The sequence below is a fragment of the Dendrobates tinctorius genome, unplaced genomic scaffold, assembly GCF_039654945.1.
Source record: "Dendrobates tinctorius isolate UK_male_01 unplaced genomic scaffold, ASM3965494v1 ptg000396l, whole genome shotgun sequence".
Classification (NCBI taxonomy): domain Eukaryota; kingdom Metazoa; phylum Chordata; class Amphibia; order Anura; family Dendrobatidae; genus Dendrobates; species Dendrobates tinctorius.
In genome coordinates, this window is record NW_027362062.1 from 3,223,793 (window position 1) to 3,247,956 (window position 24,164).

Sequence of the window (24,164 nt, forward strand, 5' to 3'; positions counted from 1 at the left end):
ACCTTCTCCTGCTATTGTTTTTAGGGTTTCGTTTTTACAGCATTGAATATGCAGGTCATTTACTTTACGTCAAATTCCAAATTGTGTATAAAATATATATATATATATATATATATATATATATATATATATATATACACACACACTGTGTGTGTGTGTGTGTGTGTGTATGTATGTGTGTATATATATATATATATATATATATATATTGGTTAGTGTCACACAATTCTGAAAAACAGTAATTTCTCTATCGCTTCATTGGGGACACAGGCGCTACAAGGCTGACACTAGGCAATTAAAAAAAAAAAAAAGTTCCCCCTCAGTAGTGTACACCCACCAAATGGAACCAAGACGATCAGTTTAGCTTGCCAACATGTGCTGTGACATACTGAAGCAGATCATGATCCCCTCCCTTCAGAAACTGTATCGCAGGACAGTATTCCAATACGATAACAAACCCAAACACGTGCAAGACCACCACTGCCTTGTTAAAGAAAATGAGGATAAAGGTGCTGGGCTTGCCATCCACCAACTCAACAATGTCGTCATGGAGGAGGGAAGAGGATTCCAGTGGCAACATTAGGAAAAAAGCCGACAGCACAACAGGAATAGTCAGGATGCATGCTCCAAGCCCAAGGACCCAATTGGTCAAAGAGTTCACAAAAGAAAGAAAAAAAGAAAGAGGCGGGCAGCATCCAATCCGGGTGAAAAAAAGTGATCAAAAATTTATTCTGCCATCGATACATACGTTTCGACCACAGCATGGTCTTTTTAAAGTACTTGAAAAAGATGGGTAAATGCATTGATGCAATCTACAACATTTGTGCTTAAACAATGGTGACGTAGTAGGAAATATTCACGCATTTCTGCAACCAAAAATCTGTTTCGCTCATCTGAATCGACTTAGACCAATTCGTTGTTGTTTTTTTTTCTTTACAGGAAAATTGCAACTTTAAAATGGACAAGTAAAGTGTTTTTGATCTTTGCGTCAATTCCAATAATGATTTGCTCAATTCTGAATAATGAACAGATTCTCATTCCTGTCGCGTGCGCTCTTCATTTTGCACTTTTTAAAATAACAACAAATGAAGATTAATGATTAACAAACCTCTTATGGTCTAATATTTTTATTTATTTATTTTTTTGCTTCAGGACCACAGGACATTTCCAGATATTTGCAAAATCAGACTGAGGCCAGCAGTAGTGCTTTAGGCCACAAACTTCACAAACAAATATATGGAAACGCCTTTTTCTGAATGTAAACCTGTGGCAGATATAGAGAATGTGTCTGATGCATCTGGGATTTATCGTTCGTGGAGATCAGGTGATGAACACGTACAACCATTCACAGGCAGTCTCTGAGCACAGGACGGGATTTTGTTCTTCTGGATGTATATTACACAAACTATTTTGTTTTCTCCAGCGCAGAACGCACCTCCTCCGGTTTGTAGCCCCAGGGGCCCATGTTGCCCTGTAATTACATTATTTTTATTACTTACAATTACACAATCACATTTACACATTACATAAGTTCGGGTAATACTAATCATCGGCTTTTATTCTTGTTCTTGCACTTTAACCAGATCGTTACCAGGGTATTTTCTTTCTTTTTGCAAGGAGTTATCTGGTTAGACTATATTGATAATCTATTTAAAGGATAGAACAATTTCTGATTGGTAGGGGTCCAACATCTGGCACAGTCACCGATAAGTTGTTACCTGCTGGGGTTGGATGTAAACCATGTGTAGCATCTGCTTCCGGGTAATGCAGACCATCTACTATTGATAGAATAGGAGCAGATCTTCAGTACTCTGCTGCCACTGCTACACATTGAATGGAACCGCAATGTGCATCTCCATTCCATGTGTTTCCATCTGGCCTGGATTGTGTCAGCTGACTGGTAGGGGTGCCAGACCCCGGCAATTTGATATTCTGATGAGACAACCCCTTTGAGGTCTAATTCACACAGCCATATAAAAGCTGTAGTTTCTAGCCTGTATTACAGCTGTAAGGCTAGTTTCACATTAGCGTTTTTTTGCGCAGCGCATTGGGCGCATGAAAAACGCAAAACAAATGCTTTTTTTAACGTCATGCGCACGCTGATGCGTCAAAAAAACGCAGCGTTGCTTGCATTTTACATGTGTTTTTGCATGCGTTTGCGTTTTTTATGCACTTGCGTTTTTAGGTGTGACATTTTTTCCATTGTCTAGAGAACATTCTAGACTTGTTTACCTCAAAAACGCATGCGCAAAAAAACGCAAGCGTGCGCAAGACCATGCGCACGCATGCGTTCCCATAGACTTCAATGTGTTGTTTTTGCGCATTCCGTGCGCAAGCGTTTTTTTGACGAGACAGGGCGGACCAAAAAATGCAACATGTTGCGTCTGGCGCGCCTGGCGCGAAAGACAAAAAAACGCATGCGCACGAAAACGCACGTGTGCGCAAGACCATGCGCACGTCATGTTAAACATAGGTGCGCAGTGCGCATGCGCACGGGTGCGCACGATGCGCTGTGCAAAAAAACGCTAATGTGAAACCAGCCTAAGTCTTGGCCTTACTGTGGGTGCCATAATCCAGACTAACGGCAGCATAAAAGTTTTTAGAATGTTGGTAGTTCACGTCACTTGTCCCGCTGTCAGGCTGGAACTTGTGTTTGTAATATGGATTGTTAGCGCTCACCTAGTGAGGTGGATTCACAAAGCCACAGGGCAGGTAAACACACACTGAGGGCAAAGACGCAGCAGGCTGGGTTTGTCAGATGACACATGGCACAAAGAGGACCTTGACAACTGGCTATACTGGAAGCCAGGAAGACAAGCATGGAAGCAGACACCAGAAGCCAAACAGCTAAGAGAATAGATGCAGATAGTAGAAACCTTAGGAATTTTCAAAAATGATTGTAATATAATGGAACAGTCTCTAAGGCCTGTTTCACACTTCCGTTTTTTCAAATCCGTCAAAATCCGTTGTTTTCCGTAAAAAAAACGGATCCGCCATTTTTTGCAGGATCCGTTTTTTTTGTCCCATAGACTTCCATTACGGTTACCGCGGATCCGTCAAAAAAACGGATCCGTTTTTAAAAAAACGGATCCGTTTGCATCAGTTTCCGTCAAAAAAACGGAAACGGATCCGTTTGGCGGACACAAAAACGGAAGTGTGAAACAGGCCTAAGAAGCAGTTTGTAATGCTTACAGCAAACGATGGGTTATTCAGCTGGTCTTTGGAGGAGTAGAAGCAAGTTGTATGAACCACAGGAACCTGAGGAGATGACATCAGCAGAAGAAACTGGAAGGTTGCAAGCTCCAAAACAAATGGCAACTGAACATATCACTGACTGATATCACTGTTCAAGTGGGCCTTAAGGGTATGTGCACACGTTGCGGATCCACAAGTGTTTGACCATACAATGTTAATCAATGGAAAAATAAAATTGCTGTGCACATGCTGCGGAAAATTCCGCTCGGAATCCGCAGCGGTTTATTTTCCGCAGCATGTCAATTCCGCTGCGTTTCTACACCCATTTCATTATAGAAAACCGCTGGCCAAAAAACGCATGACAATCCGCATTAAATCCGTATTAAAAAAACATAAAAACGCGCAGATTTTAACCTGCGGATTCTGCCATGAGATGCAGAATCCACTCAGGAAATTCCTGAACCCAATCCACAACGTGTGCACGTACCCTTAAAGGCCTTGGGAGATGATGTCACCTAAGAACATCGGGCCACTTTTAAGACTCGGCGCCAAGCACAGCAAAGGGCAGCGGATACACAGAAAAGTAGAGGAGAGTGGTGTGCATGAGAAAATACAATTGCTATACCTTTGTGGTAACTGGCTCTAACACAGTTGAGGGGGTATTTTTCATACTGGTTTGACGGATGTAACATATATTGTCTAAAAAATTTTCGGTTAATTTTTCCCTATGGGTTTTATCATTGTACCATTTTACAGAAATATTGAGGTAGTCCAGTGACCATAACCAAAAAGTATTTTTCTACAACAGAATTACATCACCATCATTACAATTCAATTTCTAATAATATGGTTAATGGCTCTATTGGGTTCCTCAGGGGTGGGGCTTACAATGTGGTTATAATTTATGGTAACATTTTGCATTATATATACAGTTTATACAATTTATACCAGTTACAGGCAACAGTACACTCCCTAAAACTGCCTACCAACATTATAGAGCTGTTCAGCATATACCTAGCTTCTTAATTCCATGTACTGAATGATCAGAATGGCGGAAACGTTCTGATTTCTCTGGTGGGAATCCAGCTGTATGATCGCCGGCTCTTCCCTTGGGCAGCAGCATCTTAACTGTACAGCTACAGACTCTGCAGCGCCATTTCTAAACAATACTAAAGAATTACAGCGTTAAGCCCCATTCAGATGTCCGGTTTTTTATTCTGCATTTTTTTTGTGTTTTTCACAGAACATAATCTGTAGTCATTGGGGGCTGTTCAAATGGCCATTTTTAAGTCAAGACATGGATCAAGCTCCAGGGATCGGTGGAGTATCACTGCGTTTATTTTTCATTTTTTTGTTAACCAGTTTGAGCCCTTTTAAAAATGAATATTATCCCCTTTTCGACGTATGATGTACTGTGTATGGAGCCGGCCCAGTAGATATCTGACAGCAGCATTCATGCGGAATGGCACCAGAGATGCATCTGTTCTGGTGTCCATTATTCCCTCTTCGACATAAACCTACTGAAAACCCCACGTCGTAGCCATCTTTGTACTCCTGAGACACTGTGGTTTTCACTATATACTACAATATTGCAGTATATACATCAAATAAGACAATTGTAAGTTAAAGTCCCCTATTGGGGACTAAATGCAAAAAAATAGAAATAACAAAAAAAAAATATAAACAAATACAAAAGCTTTACTTGTAATAAAAAAATGAAACAATTGATGTTGTTCAGAATTGTCTTACGCCACTAAAGTAAAAAAAAGGGAACTTAACGAATTTGGTATCCCCATAATCGTACTCGCCCAGAGAATTGTGTCGCCAGGTAACTTTTACTATTTCCCAATGAACACAGTAAAAATGAAATAAAATAAAAACAATGACGGTGTTGCTTTTTTATTTTTCTTCACCATTTTCATCACATTTGGAATTTGTGTCCCATTTTTCATAATATGGTAAAATTAATGGTGTCACTGAAAACAACAACTAGTGCCGCAAAACCCTCCCAAAAAAAAAACTACAAGCCCTAGTACTGCTATGTTAACGCAAAACTCAAAAAGATTATGACTCTTGGGACACATTCAGACATCTGCTCGTCGCGTACAAGTTTTATCCATGTTTTTCACAGATGGCACTCATAGCTGACATAGTCTATAGGGCTGTTCACTTGTACATGATTTTTTGTGGACCAGGTGGTTTGCGCAAAATCGATGAGACGTCTCTGATATTCATCCAAGTGTTGGATTAATATCAGCTGTTAGATAGGAGAAGGTGGAGAAACAGTTTGTTTCTCATTTGAGAAAAACTTACGAAAATTAAACTGAAGTGTGAATGAGGTCTTAGAAGAAGGGAAGGAAAATGTGCAAACGTTATATATAAAAATATACATGACATTTCATGCTTTAGTTACTGGTGACACCACTTTTCCATAATTACCTTATAAATGACTTTACCCTCTTGCAGGATGTAAAGCCTCTCGGGCAGGGCGGCATACTTGGCGCTGCACAGATTCTGCATGGTATCTAACACCACAGGACAAGATGGCAGCTCCTCCAGCAGGCGTTTAGCTGCAGCCAGCCTATCCTGGATGTTCTGATGTTTCTTTATTGATATATTGTTTTTTAAAGCCCAACCATCTAGAAATGGAATAAAACGAAGTCGTTCACACATGCAGTGATACCGGAGCCAATATTCTACTGGATTAGCTATCAAACTTATCAAAGTATTAGATTGATGAGTGCAATTAAGTGTCAGTGCTGTTCGATCCCATGAGGCTGCTCCATGGAGGGATGTAAGGGTCTCCATGGAGGGATGTAAGGGTCTCCGGGGAAGGTTGTAAGGGTCTCCGTGGAAAAATGTAAGTGTCATGCCCGTTATGCCTGTCATGTCCGTCATGCCCGCCATGTCTGTTATGCCGCATGACCCTTGGATCAGTGTGCACGTGCACCGAACTATCATGCCCGCCATGTCTGGTATGCCGCATGACTCCTGGAGCGGTGTGCACGTGTACTGAATTCTCATGCTCGTTATGTCTCGTGCTGCAAGATGCCTGGAGCGGTGTGCACGCGTGCCTTACCTCATGGCTGAACGCCGTTGCTAGGTAACCATCCGTCTCTGCTCTGATTCTGCAATCCTCTATGTATTCCTGGAGTCCCTGATCATGTGACCTTTCCTATGTTCTAGCACTGTATGATTCTGTAATCCTCTATGTATTCCTGGAGCCCTGATCATGTGATCTTCTCTATGGTTCTGCCCAGTCTGATCTAGCAACACTCTCTATGATCCTGGAGGATCTGAACCGGAAGTCCTTCCCTGATCCTGACCCGGAACTGCAGGTGTTATGGTGCTATATCAGACCGGCCCTTCCTATGGTCGGGGCCTGAGTATCGTGTTTCTTCCCTGCATGGCTGCTTGGTCTGCTTGGTCGCTCCCTGTATTCCGTGCCCCTGCACTCTGCTCTGTAGTGCGTCTCTGCACACGCTCTGTGCTTAGACTCTGCCTCTTGTTTCGTGCCTTGTCTTGTGTTGTCTCTTGTGCCATGTTTTGTCCGTGTCATGCTTGGACTTGTTGTCCTTCCGATGTTCTCTGCTTTGCCATGTCTTGCCTTTGCTATGCTTTGCCTTGTGGTCCTTCCTACGTTCTCTGTCTTTGCTTGTGCTTCCTTGCTCTTACCTATGGTGCTCTGTAGTGCCTCCTGGCACACGCATGTGGCACCCCCAGGAGTATGGCCGCCACAGTGGCTTTGCCTTCCTCCAGGGAGGGTGAAGTCATGCTTGGAAGCAGTGAAGGGTCTCTCTCGCAGTTAACCTATACATGCAACACAGTTCCACTCCAGGCCAGCAGGGGGGACTCTGAACCGGAATTGAGGGGAGGAGTGCTCTCTGAGGGCCAAGAGGAAGGAGTGGTCAGTTAGTGTGAGGAGGTCCACGTGTGCAGACGTGTGGAGAGAAGCTGGAGGTTGAGCTGAGAAAAGAGCTCCCTCACAGTGAGAGCGCATGAACTGGAGCCTGGTCTCCACGGTTGTACGGATACTAACGGTCCTGCAACAGACACCAGAGGAGTAGGAGGCTGTACATGCCCTACTCCCATCTAAGACTCGGAGGCACAGCAGCACGGAGTGAGCCAGGAGAGGAATAGCGGCTACAGCTGTCTGCCAGACGAGGAGTGCTAGTAGAAGAGAATTAGGAGGAACTTTAGTGTAACTCAGTACTAGGAGTACTTCACTCAAACAAGCGCTAAGAAGGAGACTGCACAGCCCATCTGCTGAGAGAGAATCCCTAAGCTGCATCCAGGCTAGCCTGCTCCAGTACCGTAATCAGGACCCTGGACTGCATTTATCAAGTAAAGGTACAGAAATTGCACCCCGCTGTGTCTTTGTCTGCTTCCTACCCTTCCGGCACTGCTACATCCTCGTGCCAACCACATCTACACTGCCCTGGGACTACAGCTTCACCTGTGGGGACCTTTTACATCTTTGCTGCACCATACCATCAGTTCCAGTGGATCTGCATGCAGCGTCGGCCTAACATCTCACTTGCCGAACACCACAGGTGGCGTCACAAACTATTCATTCAATTACATTCCACCATTTCCATTCCCCCATTGCTTGGGCGCCCAGGGCCACGGACCGGGTCACCGCCGCTGTGACACATCCCGCTGACACCGGCCCGGTACCGAGTACCCCACAGCCCTGGGAGGGTGACCCACGCACCATTCCTCCTCTCTTACCTCTGGTGCTCTCTTCCACATTTCCACGCTAGTCTCAAGGTTCTCCCTTGACCCGGCTCTGGGCTTCGGCCTACGCTCCGCTGCTAGCTCTGTTCTCACTCTGACCTGGCTCTGTGTTTCTGCATACGTTCCGCTCCATGTTCCGTACTCTGTCTAGTCTTGCCTTATTTCTTGCTTTGCCTTACCTTGTTTCTCCGTGTGCCCTTTGCATGTGCCTGGCCTTCCTAGCCTCCTGCTTGTGCCTCAGCCGTGCCCTCCCTAGCAGTGCCCACCTGCTTGTGCCTCAGCCGTGCTCGTCGGTCAGTGACAGCTGTGTCGCCTGCTATGCCCCAGTCGGGTTCGCTGGAGTCTTACCCGCCTGTTTGTGCTGCAGCCCGTCCAGCTAGCCAGTGCCCCAGCCGTGCTCTCTGTGCTTCCTTGCAGCTTCGCTGTCTCTGCATTGTGCTCTCCGTGCTTCTCTTAGCACGCGCAGGCCCTCGCCTGCCCCGTGGCATACCTCCCCGTGCTTCTGGAAAAGTACGCACAGGTCTTGCCATGTACCCTGTCGTGCCCTCTCGCACGCACAGGTCCTAGCCTGTACTCTGTCCCTGGCATGTCCTCTGCACGCGCAGGACTCTGTCTTGAACCCTGATCCTGGTGTGTCTCTCTGTACGCGCAGGACTCTGTCTTGAACCCTGACCCTGGCGTGTCTCTCTGCACACGCAGGACTCTGCCTTAAACCCTGACCCTGGCGTGTCTCTCTGAACGTGCAGGACTCTGCCTTAAACCCTGACCCTGGCGTGCCCTCTGCACGCGCAGGACTCTGCCTTGAACCTGACCATGGTGTGTCTCTCTGCACGCGCAGGACTCTGCCTTGAACCCTGACCCTGGCATGTCTCTCTGCACACGCAGGACTCTGCCTTGAACCCTGACCCTGGCGTGCCCCTCTGCACGCGCAGGACTCTGCCTTGCACTATGACCCTGGCGTGCCCTCTGCACGCGCAGGACTCTGCCTTGTCCCTTGTGCCTTGGCGTATCTCTACACACGCATCCTGTCTGCTATGTTGAACTTTGAACCCTGGCGTGTCCCCTACACACGCACCATGTTTCGCACTCTGAATCTGGCGTGTCCCCTACACACGCACCTTGCCTTGCACCTTGCCCTGGACCCTGGTGTGCCCCAAGCACGCACCCTGCCTTGAATCTTGCCTTGGACCTCGGCGTGTTCCCTAACACGCACCATGCCTGGAGATCTGTCGTGCCTCCTTGCCTGTACCCTGCTTTGCCTGCTGGAATCCCGGAATCTGCCATCACTGCCAGAGATCGTAAGCATGAAGTCTACAACCTGATGCCCTGATCCCTGCCAGCTGTCCGGAGTCTGATGCCATTGTGTCCTTGCCAGTAACCGGGCTTCTAGCACGTACTATTCCATGGACCTTGGCGTGCTACGCACGCACCTTGCTGTGTTTTGCTTGTTATCACGTTTTGCACCTAGTGTTATCCTGAATTTGCCTTAATGAAGATACCTTGCACTTACCTCTTGTCTTGTCTTGTTTCCTGCTCGTTCCTGGTCGTCTGACACTCACATTGTGTCTTCCTTGAGCCGGCCGTCTGGTGCCAGCAGTCGTGGTGGCTCACCCCCTTGGTCTTGCCCCTGACACTCCCTGTATAGGGGGTGGTTTCTCTCAAGGTCAGCTCGCCCTAGGTGAGTGGGTGCCATGACCCAGAGGGTCCACTCTAAAGAAAAAGTCGACTCAGCGTAAGCTGACCTCGTCACAGTATGGGTCTCCGTGGAAAAATGTAAGGGTCTCCATGAAGGGATGTAAGGGTCTCCGTGGAGGGATGTAAGGGTCTCCGTGGAAGGATGTAAGGGTCTCCGTGGAGGGATGTAAGGGTCTCCGTGGTTGTCAATTACAATAAAGCTAAGTTCACATGATGTAGATTTGCCCCTGTGGATTTTCATCAGTATTTCCACTCTTATTAGCTCTTTTACATTTCTTGTGGGGTTTTTTTATTGCATTTTATTAGTGAGGGTCTTTTTTCAATGCGTTTTTAGCCAGATCAAGTTTTAAATAAATTTACTTTAATTTTGAAAATTGAAGCCCGTTTCATTATCGAATTTGTGCTTTTTTTATCAATTTTTTTTGTATTTTACACCTTTTTTTCATTTGTGCCTTATTATTTTAATTTGTGGCTTTTTTAAGTCTATTATAAATGTATTTGCCTGATTTTTTTTTAATGCTCACCATTGTGGGTTAGGTATGTGGTTGATGTTTTCAGCTGATTCATAAAAAGTCACAGACGAAAATAGAGATAATATTTGATGTAGCGCAAAATTAGATAACCACTTGCGCCATTTTGAAGTATTTAGTGCAAAAAACATCAATAAATACAACAAGACAAAAAAAATGCAAATGATTAAACAGGCCCTTCCTTCTTGCTGACTTACCTAGCTCTATTGTTACAGTCAGGTGCGGATTACATGTGTTTTTACTGTTTCCGCTATGGAAAACGCTTATCTTTTCCGTAAAGCCAATCTCTCAAACACTGCTCCTTAGTAATAAAAAAAAATCCAATATTGTCATACCTTCTGCATGAGCTTCATCAATGTAGATAATCAAAAAATCTGCCACAGAGGAGAAATCCTGGACAAGATTATTGTACTCGCTAAGCCTGAAAAAGAACGGAGGTCATGTGCAGCTGCCAAATGTGAGGACCAAAGGACGCTGACCTGAAAATATATAACATTACATAAGAAATATATTTTCACATATTATAGCTTTTCAACGTTCTCATTCTATATTTTTGTTATTTTTTCTTATGCAAAAATAAATGCAAATTTATTTGTTATGAGGTTTTATGTTGTTTCTAGAAAATTACTAATATTATTGCCAATTGATCCTAGATCGCATCAATTATGCCTTGTCTGCCCTTTTAGAGACTTAGGGCTCATACTCATCTGCGAGGAAAACAGACAAGAGCAATCCGATAAAAAAAAATGTATAGCATTTGGACCAATGTTAATCTAAGAGTCCCTGCTCATCTGCAATTTTTTTTTCTCAGCTCAGATCGAAATGAGAAAAAAAAAAATGCTGCGATTGTCCTCGTATCTCAGACGAGACTCGCCATTGTAAGTCAATGGGTGTGAGAAAGAAATCTCACGGCACTCAGACCATGTGAGTGCCGTCCAATTTTTACACACCCATGTCCTTTGAAAACCCGGGAATTCATCTGCGGCGTACAGTAAAATCACAGCATGACCTGACAGAATAGAAGACATATACATACATAGAATAGATAGAAAGATATCAGTCACATATATATAATTAATACAGTGCTTTTGTAACTTACTATACATATTTTTCATACTTACTGAATTATTTTCTAAAAAAGATGGCATGGGAGCCCACATTTTATTAACCAGGAGAGGGTAAGCAGACAGCTGGGTGCAGATGTTTATTGCCTGGAAAGGGGGTAATACCCATCCCATGGAGCTTCCCAGGCTATTAATAACAGCTCACAGCTGTAGACTTAGCATTTACTGGTTATTATATTGGGGGACCCCCCCAAAAAAATGACATAGGGTCCCCTTATATTTAATAACCAGCAAAGGCTAGGCAGACAGCTGCTGGCTAATATTAATAGCCTAGGAAGGGGCAATGGATATTGTCTCCCTCCCAGACTAAAAATATCAGCTCTTGGCCACCCCAGAAAAGGCGCATCCATAAGATGCACCAATTCTGGGACTTAGTCTTGCTCTTCCCATTTGCCCTGATGCGGTGGCAAGTGGGGTAATAGTTGGGAGGTTGATGTCACCTTTTTATTGTCAGGTAACATCAAGCCCCAAGGTTAGTAATGGAGAGGCGTCATTAAGATGCCTCCATTACTAACCTTATAGTAATATTGTATAAAAAACACACACACCCAAAATACAGTTTTTTAATTGAAATAATGACACAGACACCTCTAGTGAATCTAAATTAAACCAAACCAGCTATACTCACGTCAACACTCACTGAAACCAGTGTCTCCTGTGACAGAATTAAAATAATAAACAATCATATTCCTCACCTGTCCACCTAGAAGATAATAAACCATTTGTCCCACGACACGTCTAGCTATGCTACATCTAGATGGCAAGCTGCATTGTTGCACAATGTGACTATACAGCCTGCCATCCAGCAGAGACACTGGGCTGTGCGTGCTTGCTCAGCTCAGTGCCTCATGGTGAACTCCTTTCACCTCACTGACATCACCGCAAGCGTGACAAAGTTCACACGCTCGCAATGTCCTCAGAAAGGTCCTAGGAGTTTACAGCCAATGAACTCAGTTAGGCTGGTTTCACATTTGCGTTTTTTAGCGCTGGAAAAAAACGCACACCTGCGCATGCGTTTTTTCCCCTATATTAAACATGGGTGCGCATACCTGCGCACTGGTCAGCGCATGTATGCGATTTTCATGCGCTGCGTTTTTTTGGGGTGTGCGTTAGGATTTTCCAGACGCAGCATGTTGCATTTTTTGGCCCTGCAAAAAAGCGCATGCGCACATATGCGCACGTTTTGCGCTAAAAATGGCCATTATAGCCTATGGATGCGCATATGTGCGCACTGGCATGCTCATGTATGCGTTTTTTTGCATATGCGTTTTTTTTTTAAAACCATGGAATTTAGGGGTTTGGGTTAGAGTTAGGGTTAGTTAAGGGGGTTTAGGGTTAGGGTTATGGTCAGGGTTAGGGTTGGGGTTTGGGTCAGGGTTAGGGTTAAGTATGGTTTTGTTAAGGATTAGGGTCATGGTTAGGGTCAGGATTAGGGTTAAGTATGGTTTTGTTAAGGGTTAGGGTCAGGGTTAGGGTTAGGGTCAGGGTTAGGGTCAGGATTAGGGTTAAGTATGGTTTTGTTAAGGATTAGGGTCAGGGTTAGGGTCAGGATTAGGGTTAAGTATGGTTTTGTTAAGGGTTAGGGTCAGGGTTAGGGTTAGGGTTAGGGTTAGGGTCAGGGTTAGGGTTAGGGTCAGGGTTAGGGTTAAGTATGGTTTTGTTAAGGATTAGGGTCAGGGTTAGGGTCAGGATTAGGGTTAAGTATGGTTTTGTTAAGGGTTAGGGTCAGGGTTAGGGTTAGGGTCAGGGTTAGGGTTAGGGTTAGGGTCAGGGTTAGAGTTAAGTATGGTTTTGTTAAGGGTTAGGGTCAGGGTTAGGGTTAGGGTTAGGGTCAGGGTTAGGGTTAGGGTTAGGGTTAGTTAGGGTTTAGGGTCTGGGTTAGGGTTAAGTATGATTTGGTTAAGGGTTAGGGTCAGGGTTAGGGTCAGGGTTAGGGTTAGGGTTAGGGTCAGGGTTAGGGTTAGGGTCAGGGTTAGGGTTAGTAAAGTCATGGTTTGGGTAGTGTGAGGGGCCACCTAAAAATGTTGGAAAAAAACGCAAACGCGGTAAAAACGCGCTAAAAACGCATACAAACGCATAAAAACGCTGCGTTTTTTTCATGCATGCTCATAAAAATGCTTGAAAAAAACGCAGCAGTTGTATGCTTATGTATGCGTTTTTTCAATGCGTTTTTTTGCGGGAAAAACGCGCTGCAAAAAAAAGCAAGTGTGAAACTAGCCTAACATCAGTATGATCACCATTAGAACTTTTTCCACGGCAGAGTGATGCACTGAAGACTGGATGGAACTGGTCGCCTAGCAGTACGGCCACCAGTTTACAACTCAGAGAGGTAACTGGACAGGATGGAAATCGAAGACAAAGAGAGTGCCCTGGGCGGGAGATAGAAGACGTCAGCAAACAGAGAAGCTAAGTACAGGCTATAGTTGGCAATCCATCCCCCTAAGGGGAAAAGACGACATGGAACCGCTGGTTGAAATATAGGACTCTCACTTACTGGACTGTAGTACTGTGCTGGATTGTGGCAAAAGGGCAGGAATTTGGGGACAGAAGCAAGAAAGCCTGGAAGAGGTAGAGAGACTGTGTGTGAAGATTAGGGTGACCGCAAAAAATCGATGTCGGAATTTTGTCCGTCTGGACCCCACAAAACGATTCCCCTTTCCAGATATTGAGATAGCCAAAATTTCAGCTCGATCAAACGACGTTAACCCGTGCCGCTCGTCGCTCAGAGTTTGAAAAAATCCAAATTGAGGTATTTTAAGATTTAGGTATTTTGCATAGTCTGTTAGACTATAAAGAATGTGACAACAACATTGCAGAAATAGCCCTGACCAAATTTTCGAACCATTTGTGGTATTTGAATGCAGAGTTGGTGGGATTATCGTTTTTTTATCCCACCATTACAGACAATGAAAAGTTGTTAATGGCTAATAAATTGCTCAGTAGCACAGATGAACCATCAGAGCACGCTAGGGTTGTAAATCCAAAAGTTAGGAAAGAAAAATTAAAAGAGGTAGGAAGTAACCGACTTTAACGACCTTCTGACAAAAGATGAAGAACAAAAGCAATATGTCCTGCAAGTTGTAAGCAAATGCCGAGCATTATATTCTGACGTTTCAAAAACTACTTTAACAAAAGCTCTAGAATAGATTAGATAACTATGTAAAATTATCAACTCATGTAGGTTAGCGTGCTCTGATGGTTCATCTGTGCTACTGAGCAATTTATTAGCCATTAACAACTTTTCATTGTCTGTAATGGTGGGATCAAAAAGCGATAATCCCACCAACTCTGCATTCAAATACCACAAATGGTTCGAAAATTTGGTCAGGGCTATTTCTGCAATGTTGTTGTCACATTCTTTATAGTCTAACAGACTATGCAAAATACCTAAATCTTAAAATACCTCAATTTGGATTTTTTTCAAACTCTGAGCGACGAGCAGCACGGGTTAACGTCGTTTGATCGAGCTGAAATTTTGGCTATCTCAATATCTGGAAAGGGGAATCGTTTTGTGGGGTCCAGACGAACAAGATTCTGACATTTTTTCCCCCCCATATGAGATCCGGTCACCCTAGTGAAGATGCTCCATGATGTGAAGGAAAGGTTTGTTAAGTTATGCACCCACTATCTATTATACATAGTTCCCACCATGTTACTGTTAAGAAAAAAAACTTTATTGTTGACTGATGGTCTCCTTCATTGCACTTTTCAACATCTGGTCCTGGCCAGCCGAAGTCACCGACATCAAGCAGCCTGCAAGGGCGTTGTGCTCCCGTAGACAAAGTCCACACAGCCAGCCAGGACCACAATATTCATGTAGCATGCCTGGGCGTAAAAGATGAGCACCTCGCCCACGGCTACCACCCAGCGCCAAGATGCATTTCCAAAACATGAATGTGTAAAAACAAGGCGTCTCCATATTTTGTTCCATTGCATGAGAGAAAAAGTCCAAGATCCTTCTTATACATTTGTGGTAAGCAGAACCAGTTGTAGTGCAGCTCCAGCGATGGGTGTGAGATGACAACGGCAGCACGCTCTTAAGGCTAAGTGCACAGGTTTCTTATACGAAGGTGCTTTTCTTGGCATATACTTTAATGTTGCCTTGGGCCCTATTTACAAGACAGAGGCCAAAAGTGTGCTCTCTTACCTACCGTTTGCATGTGCATACAGTTTACTTAACTGTATAGCAAAGCATAGCAGACTTCCCTTTCATACACAAAGACACCAAAATGGGTCAACCAGGGGAAATCAAGTATTTCTAAGAATGCACTGACACGTATCCGAACAACCCTACATCTAAACCAATTGATTGACACCTGGAGATTTCTTCACCCTACAGTACGAGACTTCTCACATTTCTCACAAGCGCATTCGTCCTATAGTAGAATCTACTACTATTTTATCCCATTCCAAATGGCCTCACATTTTGAAAGACTCACAAATATTCCCGAGCGTTCACTCCGACCACTCCATCTTAATAAATAAACTAGTGATAGGCCATAGACCAAGCAACAAACCTTGGAGGTTAAATGAAATTTTAATAACGGATGAACCTTCCAGAAATAAAATAAAAAAGAAAATTAAGGAGTTCTTTGCGTTTAACTTGAGTGAACATATTCAATTCTCAACTATCTGGGAGGCTCACAAGGCCGTAATAAGGGGCGAGTTGATTTCTATGGCCTCGCATAGGACTAAAAACAGAAAAGAAAAAATTGAAACTCTATATAAGGAGATCCAGACACTAGAACAAGATCATAGAGCGACACTTGACCCCAATACCTTGACCCTGCTCTCTTATAAGAGACAATCTCTTAGAGACTTACTAAACAAAGATTCGATAAAAATTTACACGAGATGGAAACACAGGGTATTTGCTCATGGGGATAAAATGTTGAAATTCATGACATCCATGATCAAAAAACGTAAGGCTAGATCTCTTATCTATATGGTTAAGGGTTCAGATGGAGCTAAAATTACAAACCCAGACGGGATAGCCTTTGCTTTCAGGGAGTACTACGCCACCCTGTATGATTTACGACCGGGAGAGAATGTAGAACAGCTAGTAAAAAGACGAATCAATATAAAAGAATTTCTACAAAATTTAAATCTCCCTACCTTATCCGAAACACAACAGCAGGAGCTGTCAGCTCCTTTCACGATCCGGGAACTCCAGTCCACACTGTTGGACTGCCCTATGGGCAAGAGCCCGGGTCCAGATGGTCTCCCGGCTTCCTACTACAAGACTTTTTGTGACACTCTGGGCCCGTATTTATTAAAGCTGTGCAATGATGTATTAGGTGGTGGAACTTTTGTGAGACAAACACTGGAAGCACACATCTCCTTAATACACAAAGAGGGCAGAGATCCCAAACTATGTAGTAAATATAGACCGATCTCACTATTAAATAATGATCTAAAATTATTTGCAAAGATGATGGCCACAAGGATTAGTATGATTCTAGACACACTTATATCTCCAGAGCAGGTGGGTTTTGTGAGGGGTAGGGAGGGGAGAGACACCTCCCTGAGAGTATTGTACCTGATGCAACATGCGCACAGCCACCACAAACCTCTAGTTTTGATGGGTACCGACGCAGAGAAAGCGTTCGATAGGGTGGACTGGACATTCATGCGTGAAGTTCTCGGGAGGTTCGGTTTTCCCCTCACGGTTATTGAGGCCATCTTTCAAATGTACAAGTCACCTTCTGCAAAAGTAAGGGTAAATGGAGATTTCTCACCTCCCTTTGAAATCAAAAACGGCACGCGTTAGGGCTGCCCCCTCTCACCAACTTTGTTTGTTCTAACCATCGAGACATTAATCCAGAGTATTAGACAACACTCAGCAATAGAGGGCATTAAGATCTCGGACTCCTCACACGTTGTAGCGGCGTTCGCAGACGACCTTCTCTTGCTCCTATCGGACCCGGAGAAAGAAATCCCAGCGGTACTAGAGAGGTTTGAGGCATTTGGAGAGTTATTGAACTTTAAAATGAACCTAGAGAATTCTGAGGCGATGGGGATAAATATACGACCTCCAACAATCCAACATCTGAAGGCAAAATTCCCGATAAGGTGGAACTTTAAATATATTAAATATCTAGGCATTAAACTGAGCCCGCATTGGAACTCCCTTTTTACACTCAACTTCGTTCCCCTTCTCGATAATACTCTAGAAGCCATTAAGTCGTGGAAGGCACCCTATGTTTCTTGGATAGGCAGGACAAATCTCATCAAGGGGTTCATTTTACCCAAGTACAGTTATATATCCAGAATGTTACCAATTAAAGTCCCAGACACGTTCATCCAGAAAGTCCGATCTCTTTTTGGGAGATATATATGGGGGGGTTTAAAACCTAGAATAAGCTATAATACACTTTCCCTACCTAAACATAAAGGGGGTATGGGGATACCGGACCCACAAAAATATCACGCAGCGGCAATTTTATCGCTTCTAATTGATTGCGCAAGAGATAGTACCAACAAACTCTGGACAGAGATTGCGAACGAGTCATTATCAGTACCGATTTCCACTGTCCGTCCTTCACTCGTCTACGGCTTTTATAAAGAAAGTTCTTTCCCAAAATGCAATAACAAAAAATTTGATCAAGACCTGGGCCAGATTCTCATCCTCACTAATGCCGCTCCCATCGCCTCTGATAAAAATAAGGGACCTACCTGGCCTTCATTTAGATCGCCCTTTTACTAGAGACACAGACTCTTTACATAAGATAAACGAAAGTTTAGATGCTTTCATGGAAGAAGGCGCGATCCTCCCACTGCAGGATTTACAAGCGAAATTCCCACATTACCATATTAACTTCCTTCATTACAACAGGCTCAATAATTCGATCAGATCCTATTTACGCTCTGGACTTCCACATAGAGAGTTGACTGATTTTGAGAAGTTACTGTCTCAGAGAAATAAACCAAAGGGCGTGTTGGGTAAGCTCTACCAGGTGCTCTTAACCCACTCCACTTCGGTTAAACGAGCGTTTATATTGAAATGGGAAAGAGACCTCGAGGTTAAATTGCAAGATTGGGAAGTTGAAAAGATATATAAAAACTCGCATGGTCCTTCTGGTTGTGTAAGGGTCCAAGAAAACTCTTATAAGGTCCTTACTAGGTGGTATACCACCCCTGACACAAGAAAGAGGTGGCAACCTGAGGAGACATCCTCCAATTGCTGGAGATGTCTTGGTGAGGGAGGATCATACCTCCACATTTGGTGGCAGTGTGATAAAATTCAGCCTTTCTGGGAAAAACTGCTTAAAATTTCTAGGAGACTGTCAGCTTCCAAACCCTCCATCCCTTAAGTTGATCTTTCTAAGCTGGTCTGGTGACACTGCACAATATAAACACAAAAATCTCCTTATGTACTTGTTAGCAGCAGCTAAAATGCTTATCCCCTTACATTGGCTATCACAGAACTGCCCTACCCTGACAGAATGGTTGCACAACGTAAACCAAATATATTATATAGAAGAAATAATTGCCAGTACGACCTTTAAGATGAATAAATTCAGTTCGACTTGGGCGCCGTGGACACTCTTTAGAGAAACAGATGAATACTTAAACTTACTAAACCCTCAGTAGATCATATCAATCTGCCCCAAGTTCAGCTAAACTTCAAGCAACACTGATTGACTAACCAAACAGGGCAAAATAACTACCGACTGGACACTACTCCTGTTGAAATTCCTATCCCACCCTACCCCCAAATATTTTCCTTTTCTATATTTTTCCCTTCTCTCTAACTACTATCTTTATATTTAATTGAAAGTTTATACTCTGATGCGACTATTGTCTTGGACTTACGAGTTTAAGGGTACCGTTACACTTATTGATGCACCAGCGATCCCGACAACGATATGGAGCACTGGTGCATCGCTAAGTGGTCGCTAGTGAGCTGCCACACAGGCAGATCTCACCAGCGACATTGCAGGGGGTCGGGGGTCGCTACTTACCTGTCAGACGCGGCGATCCAGACGTCCTCCGCCCGCCTCCACGCGTCGCTCGTCGGCGCCACAGGAAGCCCAGCAGGAAGCGTCCAACGAGAAATGATCCAGGACGTTCTCGCGCGATCAGCGATAACCAGCGGGGGAGCCGGTCGGAGGTAAGTGTCACATGTAGCGATATCGCTAGCAATATCGCTATAACGTCACAAAATCGGTGATGTTACAGTGATATTGCTAGCGATATCGCTATGTGTAACGGGGGCTTTAGTCTTTCATAACCTAGCTATTGTCTGTTCTGTCATATAGCAAAATGCCACAAATAGCAACAAAAGAGATGCTAACGGTTGTTCGAAGCGTCCGGACGAAAATCTATGAAGCCAATGATACTTGTTCGTACTTGTCGCATATATTGTTACTCTTGTCTATGTTAAAACAATAAAAAGATGTTTAAAACAAAACAAAATGGGTCAACCAGGGGCAGACATATCTTTGGTGTAACCTGTGTGGCCGCACGGGGGCCCAATAGGTAAGGTGGCCCATTTCTACCTCCAAAGCAGGTGGAATTGTCCATTATGAAGAGATATTGGGTTACATAGGGCCCATATACTGCTCTGTATATAAGGGGCCCTCTTCTCACTGTGTCCACCAGTAAGGTTAACTATGGTGGACAGATGCCACCGGCCACAAACAAAAAGTGCACCAAGCCTTAGGGTGAGTGCACATGTTGCGGATTGTGCTGCGGATTTTTCCGCGCAGATTTTGCAAAATCCGCAGGTCGTCTGCGGATTAGCCTGCATTATCTGCGGATTAGCCTGCAGTTTTGCCCTGCGGTCTGACACCTGTACAATGGAGCAAGTGTAAAACCGCTGCGAATTCCGCACAAATAATTGACATGCTGCGGATTTGAAACTGCAGCAAATCCGCACGGAAAAATCCGCAGCATGTGCACTGCGGTTTTCATTTTCCATAGAAAATAAAGGTACTGTACAACGCAGCAGGAACCGCTGCGGATCCGCAAGGCCAAAAGCAGAATCCGCAACGTGGGCACACACCCTTAGACCTAGGTTCTCAAACTGTGTCACATATATCCCAAGGGAACATGACATGACGCTATGGAGTGTTCTCGCACTGTTCACATGCTGTACTTTTAATAGATGCAGCACAGGGTCAGGTTTGTATACAAAAGAAAATCCCAAACTTGCGCATTACTCACTTTCCCTGGGTCCAGTCCTGAGTCTCCGCTGCTGCTTCCAGTGTTTGCTATTGTCTTCAGTTCTGAAATCATATCAACAGCACTGCAGACAATCAGTGAGTTCAGTGGCTTCTGCTTACTCTCAGGCAGAGCCACTGAGCTTTATGATTGGCTGCAGGGGGGAACCTAAAAAAATGAAGCGGGTTCCCCCCTATTTTTAATAACCTCCAAAGGCTAAGCAGACAGCTGCGGCTGATATTAATAGGCTGGGAAGCTCCATGGATATTGACCCCTTCCCAGACTAATAAGATCGGCTTAGAGCTGTCTGTTTTCCCTTAGCTGGTTATTAAAAAATAGTGGGACCTCATGCTATTTTTTTTACATTTCTTCCTAAAAAGCGGCCTGATAAGCTCCACAGAGCTTATAAAATATCTGATGGCTATCTATCTATAGCTTTATATAAGATTGCTTTATTAGTTGGAAAACTAGCATTAAATTAAATAGAAATTACAGTATGTAAAAGATGATGTTAAAAATGACTCCAGCCTTAGGAACGCTGTTGCCCACAAGAACTACGAGAACAAGGTCCCTTTGTCCATTGGGGTAAACACTGTGATGGAGCAGAACCGGCAATGGATCTTCTTCATGGTAAGGATCAATGGGGTTGGTGGCAGTGTGAAATCTTTAACAGGATCAAATTTCTTTGAAGGGAAATTTTAGTTGTACCGCTCTAACTAGTTTCTACAAATCTCGGAGTGTCGTGTATTTTTGCTGCAGGCAATAACTACTAAAACTTGCATCTTATAACATTACATAACATACAGTATATGAAGCACATGGCGATTATAACAACATTCTCATAAAGATCTTCCAGCTTTGAAATAAAAAGAAAATTTTCAAGGTGTTAAAGGGGTCATCTTTTTTTGTTAAAATGTCCCCGATCATCACTGATCATAGGAGGTCTCAATGTAGCAATCTACACCCTCAGCGACCAGAATAGAAGAATGTGGCACTTATCAAACCAGTCTAAAAGAAAAAAGGTCTTTGTTACTCATTGCAACCAATCACAGCACAGCTTTCATGTTAGCAGAGCAGTTTACAAAATGAAAGCTGGTCTCTGATTGATTGCTATGGGCTACAGAGACCGATTTTTTTTTAGATGGTTATGATAAATGAGGCCATAGGCCCCGATTCATTTTCTTTGTGCCTGTTTTTTGTCTAGTTGTGTGTTTTGTTTTGTTTTTTTGTTTAGAACTAATTCATAATTCTATTTTTGCGCCTTTTTTAAGCCTATTTAATATGTTCTTGACCATTTTTTCTGTGTTTTTTCTCCTTGTGAGCGAAGTTTAGCAATTCCAGATGTTTTAGGCTGATTCATCCATTGTGACTTTGTAAAAACTCACAAAATTTGGCACAAATTTCCCCCCAGTGTATGAGTATGCCAACATTTCGGTGCATTTTTCGAGAATTTTGGCTCAAAACAGTTCAAGATAAAAATAAAGTCCTTGCTTATTACTTTGCACCAAGTTCAAGAATCGCATGCGCCATTTTCTATGCATTTGGCACCAAAACAGCAACTGATACCACAAGACAAAAAAAAAAAGAAAGTGACTTAAAAAACCCTGTAATTGATGAATCGGGGTCTTAGTGTTCAATTCCCGCACAGAGCCACATAAGGAAAAAAATCAGCGGTCGTCCATGTAACATACAGACATGTCAAATCTCCATTTCCCCTAGTAGATGAGGGTCCCAAAGAAATTAACCTACTTTATGAGTCCGAATTCCCTATCGGAATTTCAAAATAGTCTTACTAAATCAAACAAACTTTGGGAAAACCCAAATTATAAGTGAATGATATTAGTATAGAAGCAAGCACAGTCATGTATACAGTCAGTGTTTGCACCCTTGAAATTGTTCCAGAAAATTAAGTATTTCTCCCAGAAAATTATTGGAATCACACATTTTCTTATACACATTTATTTCCTTTATGTGTATTGGAACAACACAAAAAAAACAAAAACAGAAAAAGGGGCAAATTGGACACAAATCCCCAAAAATGGGACTGAAAAAAAGTCATGTTAATACAGTAGAAGATATCAGCGTCGTGTTCTTACCTCGGAAATAATCCCAAATGTGATGTAGTTCTCCATTCATGTCCACCACTGGTGTATTTGGTGCAATTTGGCCCAAAAACGCTTCATCTTCCAAGCGAAGCCACATAATCTGGAGAAGCGACCACAAGAATTTAAAAGTGAAGACCGTCGGTCCCCAGTCTTCATAACGGAATTTTGGGATGTGGGCTCCAGTCATCTCAAAGCGAGATTTCAGGATACTTTCCATAGGTTTCGGAGCCATGAACATGAGGGTCTTACCCACAGCAACGTATAGAAAAAGAAAGCAGAAGATCAGAGCCTTCTGCACACACCGCGCTGCACATTTTAACAGCTGAGCAGACATCGCCAATATGAGTAGACCAAACAAGGAACTGTAAAATTTATAGATTGTACAAAGTATTTTTTGTTATTAGTGGCCAAACCTGCTTCATGGAGATTGTCCCCTCGGGGAACTACTTGTTGGCAGCAGCAAAAGCTAGGTGTTTCCTTATAACAAACGCGCTATATGAATACGTGATGAATGTATAAAGAAAATAGAAGTATTATTGTGATATAAAATATATCAGTAGACAAAAGTATACCTGTCACCCATACTATGTCTCGCTGAGCCAAGGTATCACAGAGGTGCCTCAATGACATAACTGATTGTTTATGAATGGATACACCACATCCACAGATAAATTATGAGAACATTCAATTACTGGAAAAGACAATTAGGCTTACTATGTAAAAAAAAGATATGGCCAAGTTTGACCAACTTGATAGCGGAGGACGCATCTTTGGAGACACGTGCCCTTAACTGTCAGGAGCCACAAGTTCAAGGTAAAGCCTCACATTGAGCCAAGTTAGTTGCAGATTCCAGATGCTCATGAGATTAAAGTAACATGAAAGTGGAACCAACCCACCATTCAGGACCCTAAAGAGGTGACTGTACATCAAAGCGGTAGAGTGTGTGTCCATTTGTACAACCATCACATGTATGGTGCCCATTCCTTCCAGAAGAAATCTGGATGGGACAAAAGCACACGAAATAGGTCAATACCGTAGGGATCAAAGGAGAACACCTAAAAGATCCTTAAATCCGCTGGCTGAAGGATAATCTTCTTCCAGATAGTAATTTACCAGATTAGAAGTATCACATTTGGCGGACTGCTCTTGTGGGATTGCAGAAGTCTTGGTTGTAGAAATGTATTTCAGCGCCGGACCGGCGTCTTTCTCAAACTAATAACCTAATGTCCTTTACCTTGAGAAAGGCACCAAAATGTGTTAAAAATCTAATTTCTATAATGAAGATCTCTTCATTCCCACAAGTGCAGCCTGCCTATCGTGACACTACCAATCTGGTATATTTCTTACAAAAGACGGAGTAAGTCAAGATTAAAACCATGTCTCGGTCTTTATTAATATGTCAAGGGCTTCTATCTAAATATCTGAAAAACGAGATTAAAACGTGCCCCAGCTGGAGCCATTGTTCAGAACTTTGGACTCCTTTATTTACTTCATTTCCATCAGTGTCTTTCTAGTTAGATATAACAGTAAAGACTATACTATTGTGTCTGACTATAAATCCTTTAGACTTAATAAAGTCAGTGGCTCCATTTGGGGCACACTTTTTCTTAGGG

The 24,164-nt window shown here is 43.3% G+C and overlaps 1 protein-coding gene across 1 annotated transcript; it reads right to left on the reverse strand.

The window, feature by feature from the left end:
- Nucleotides 1–1,111: 1,111 nt before the first annotated feature.
- DIO1 (iodothyronine deiodinase 1) lies at nt 1,112–22,908 on the reverse strand. Its single transcript, XM_073563740.1, has 4 exons — nt 22,543–22,908; nt 10,493–10,636; nt 5,635–5,834; nt 1,112–1,471 (listed from the first exon to the last, which is right to left on the reverse strand). The coding sequence occupies exons 1-4, from the start codon at nt 22,883–22,885 to the stop codon at nt 1,406–1,408; spliced, it is 753 nt and encodes a 250-aa protein (XP_073419841.1). The 5' UTR covers nt 22,886–22,908; the 3' UTR covers nt 1,112–1,405.
- Nucleotides 22,909–24,164: the final 1,256 nt, after the last annotated feature.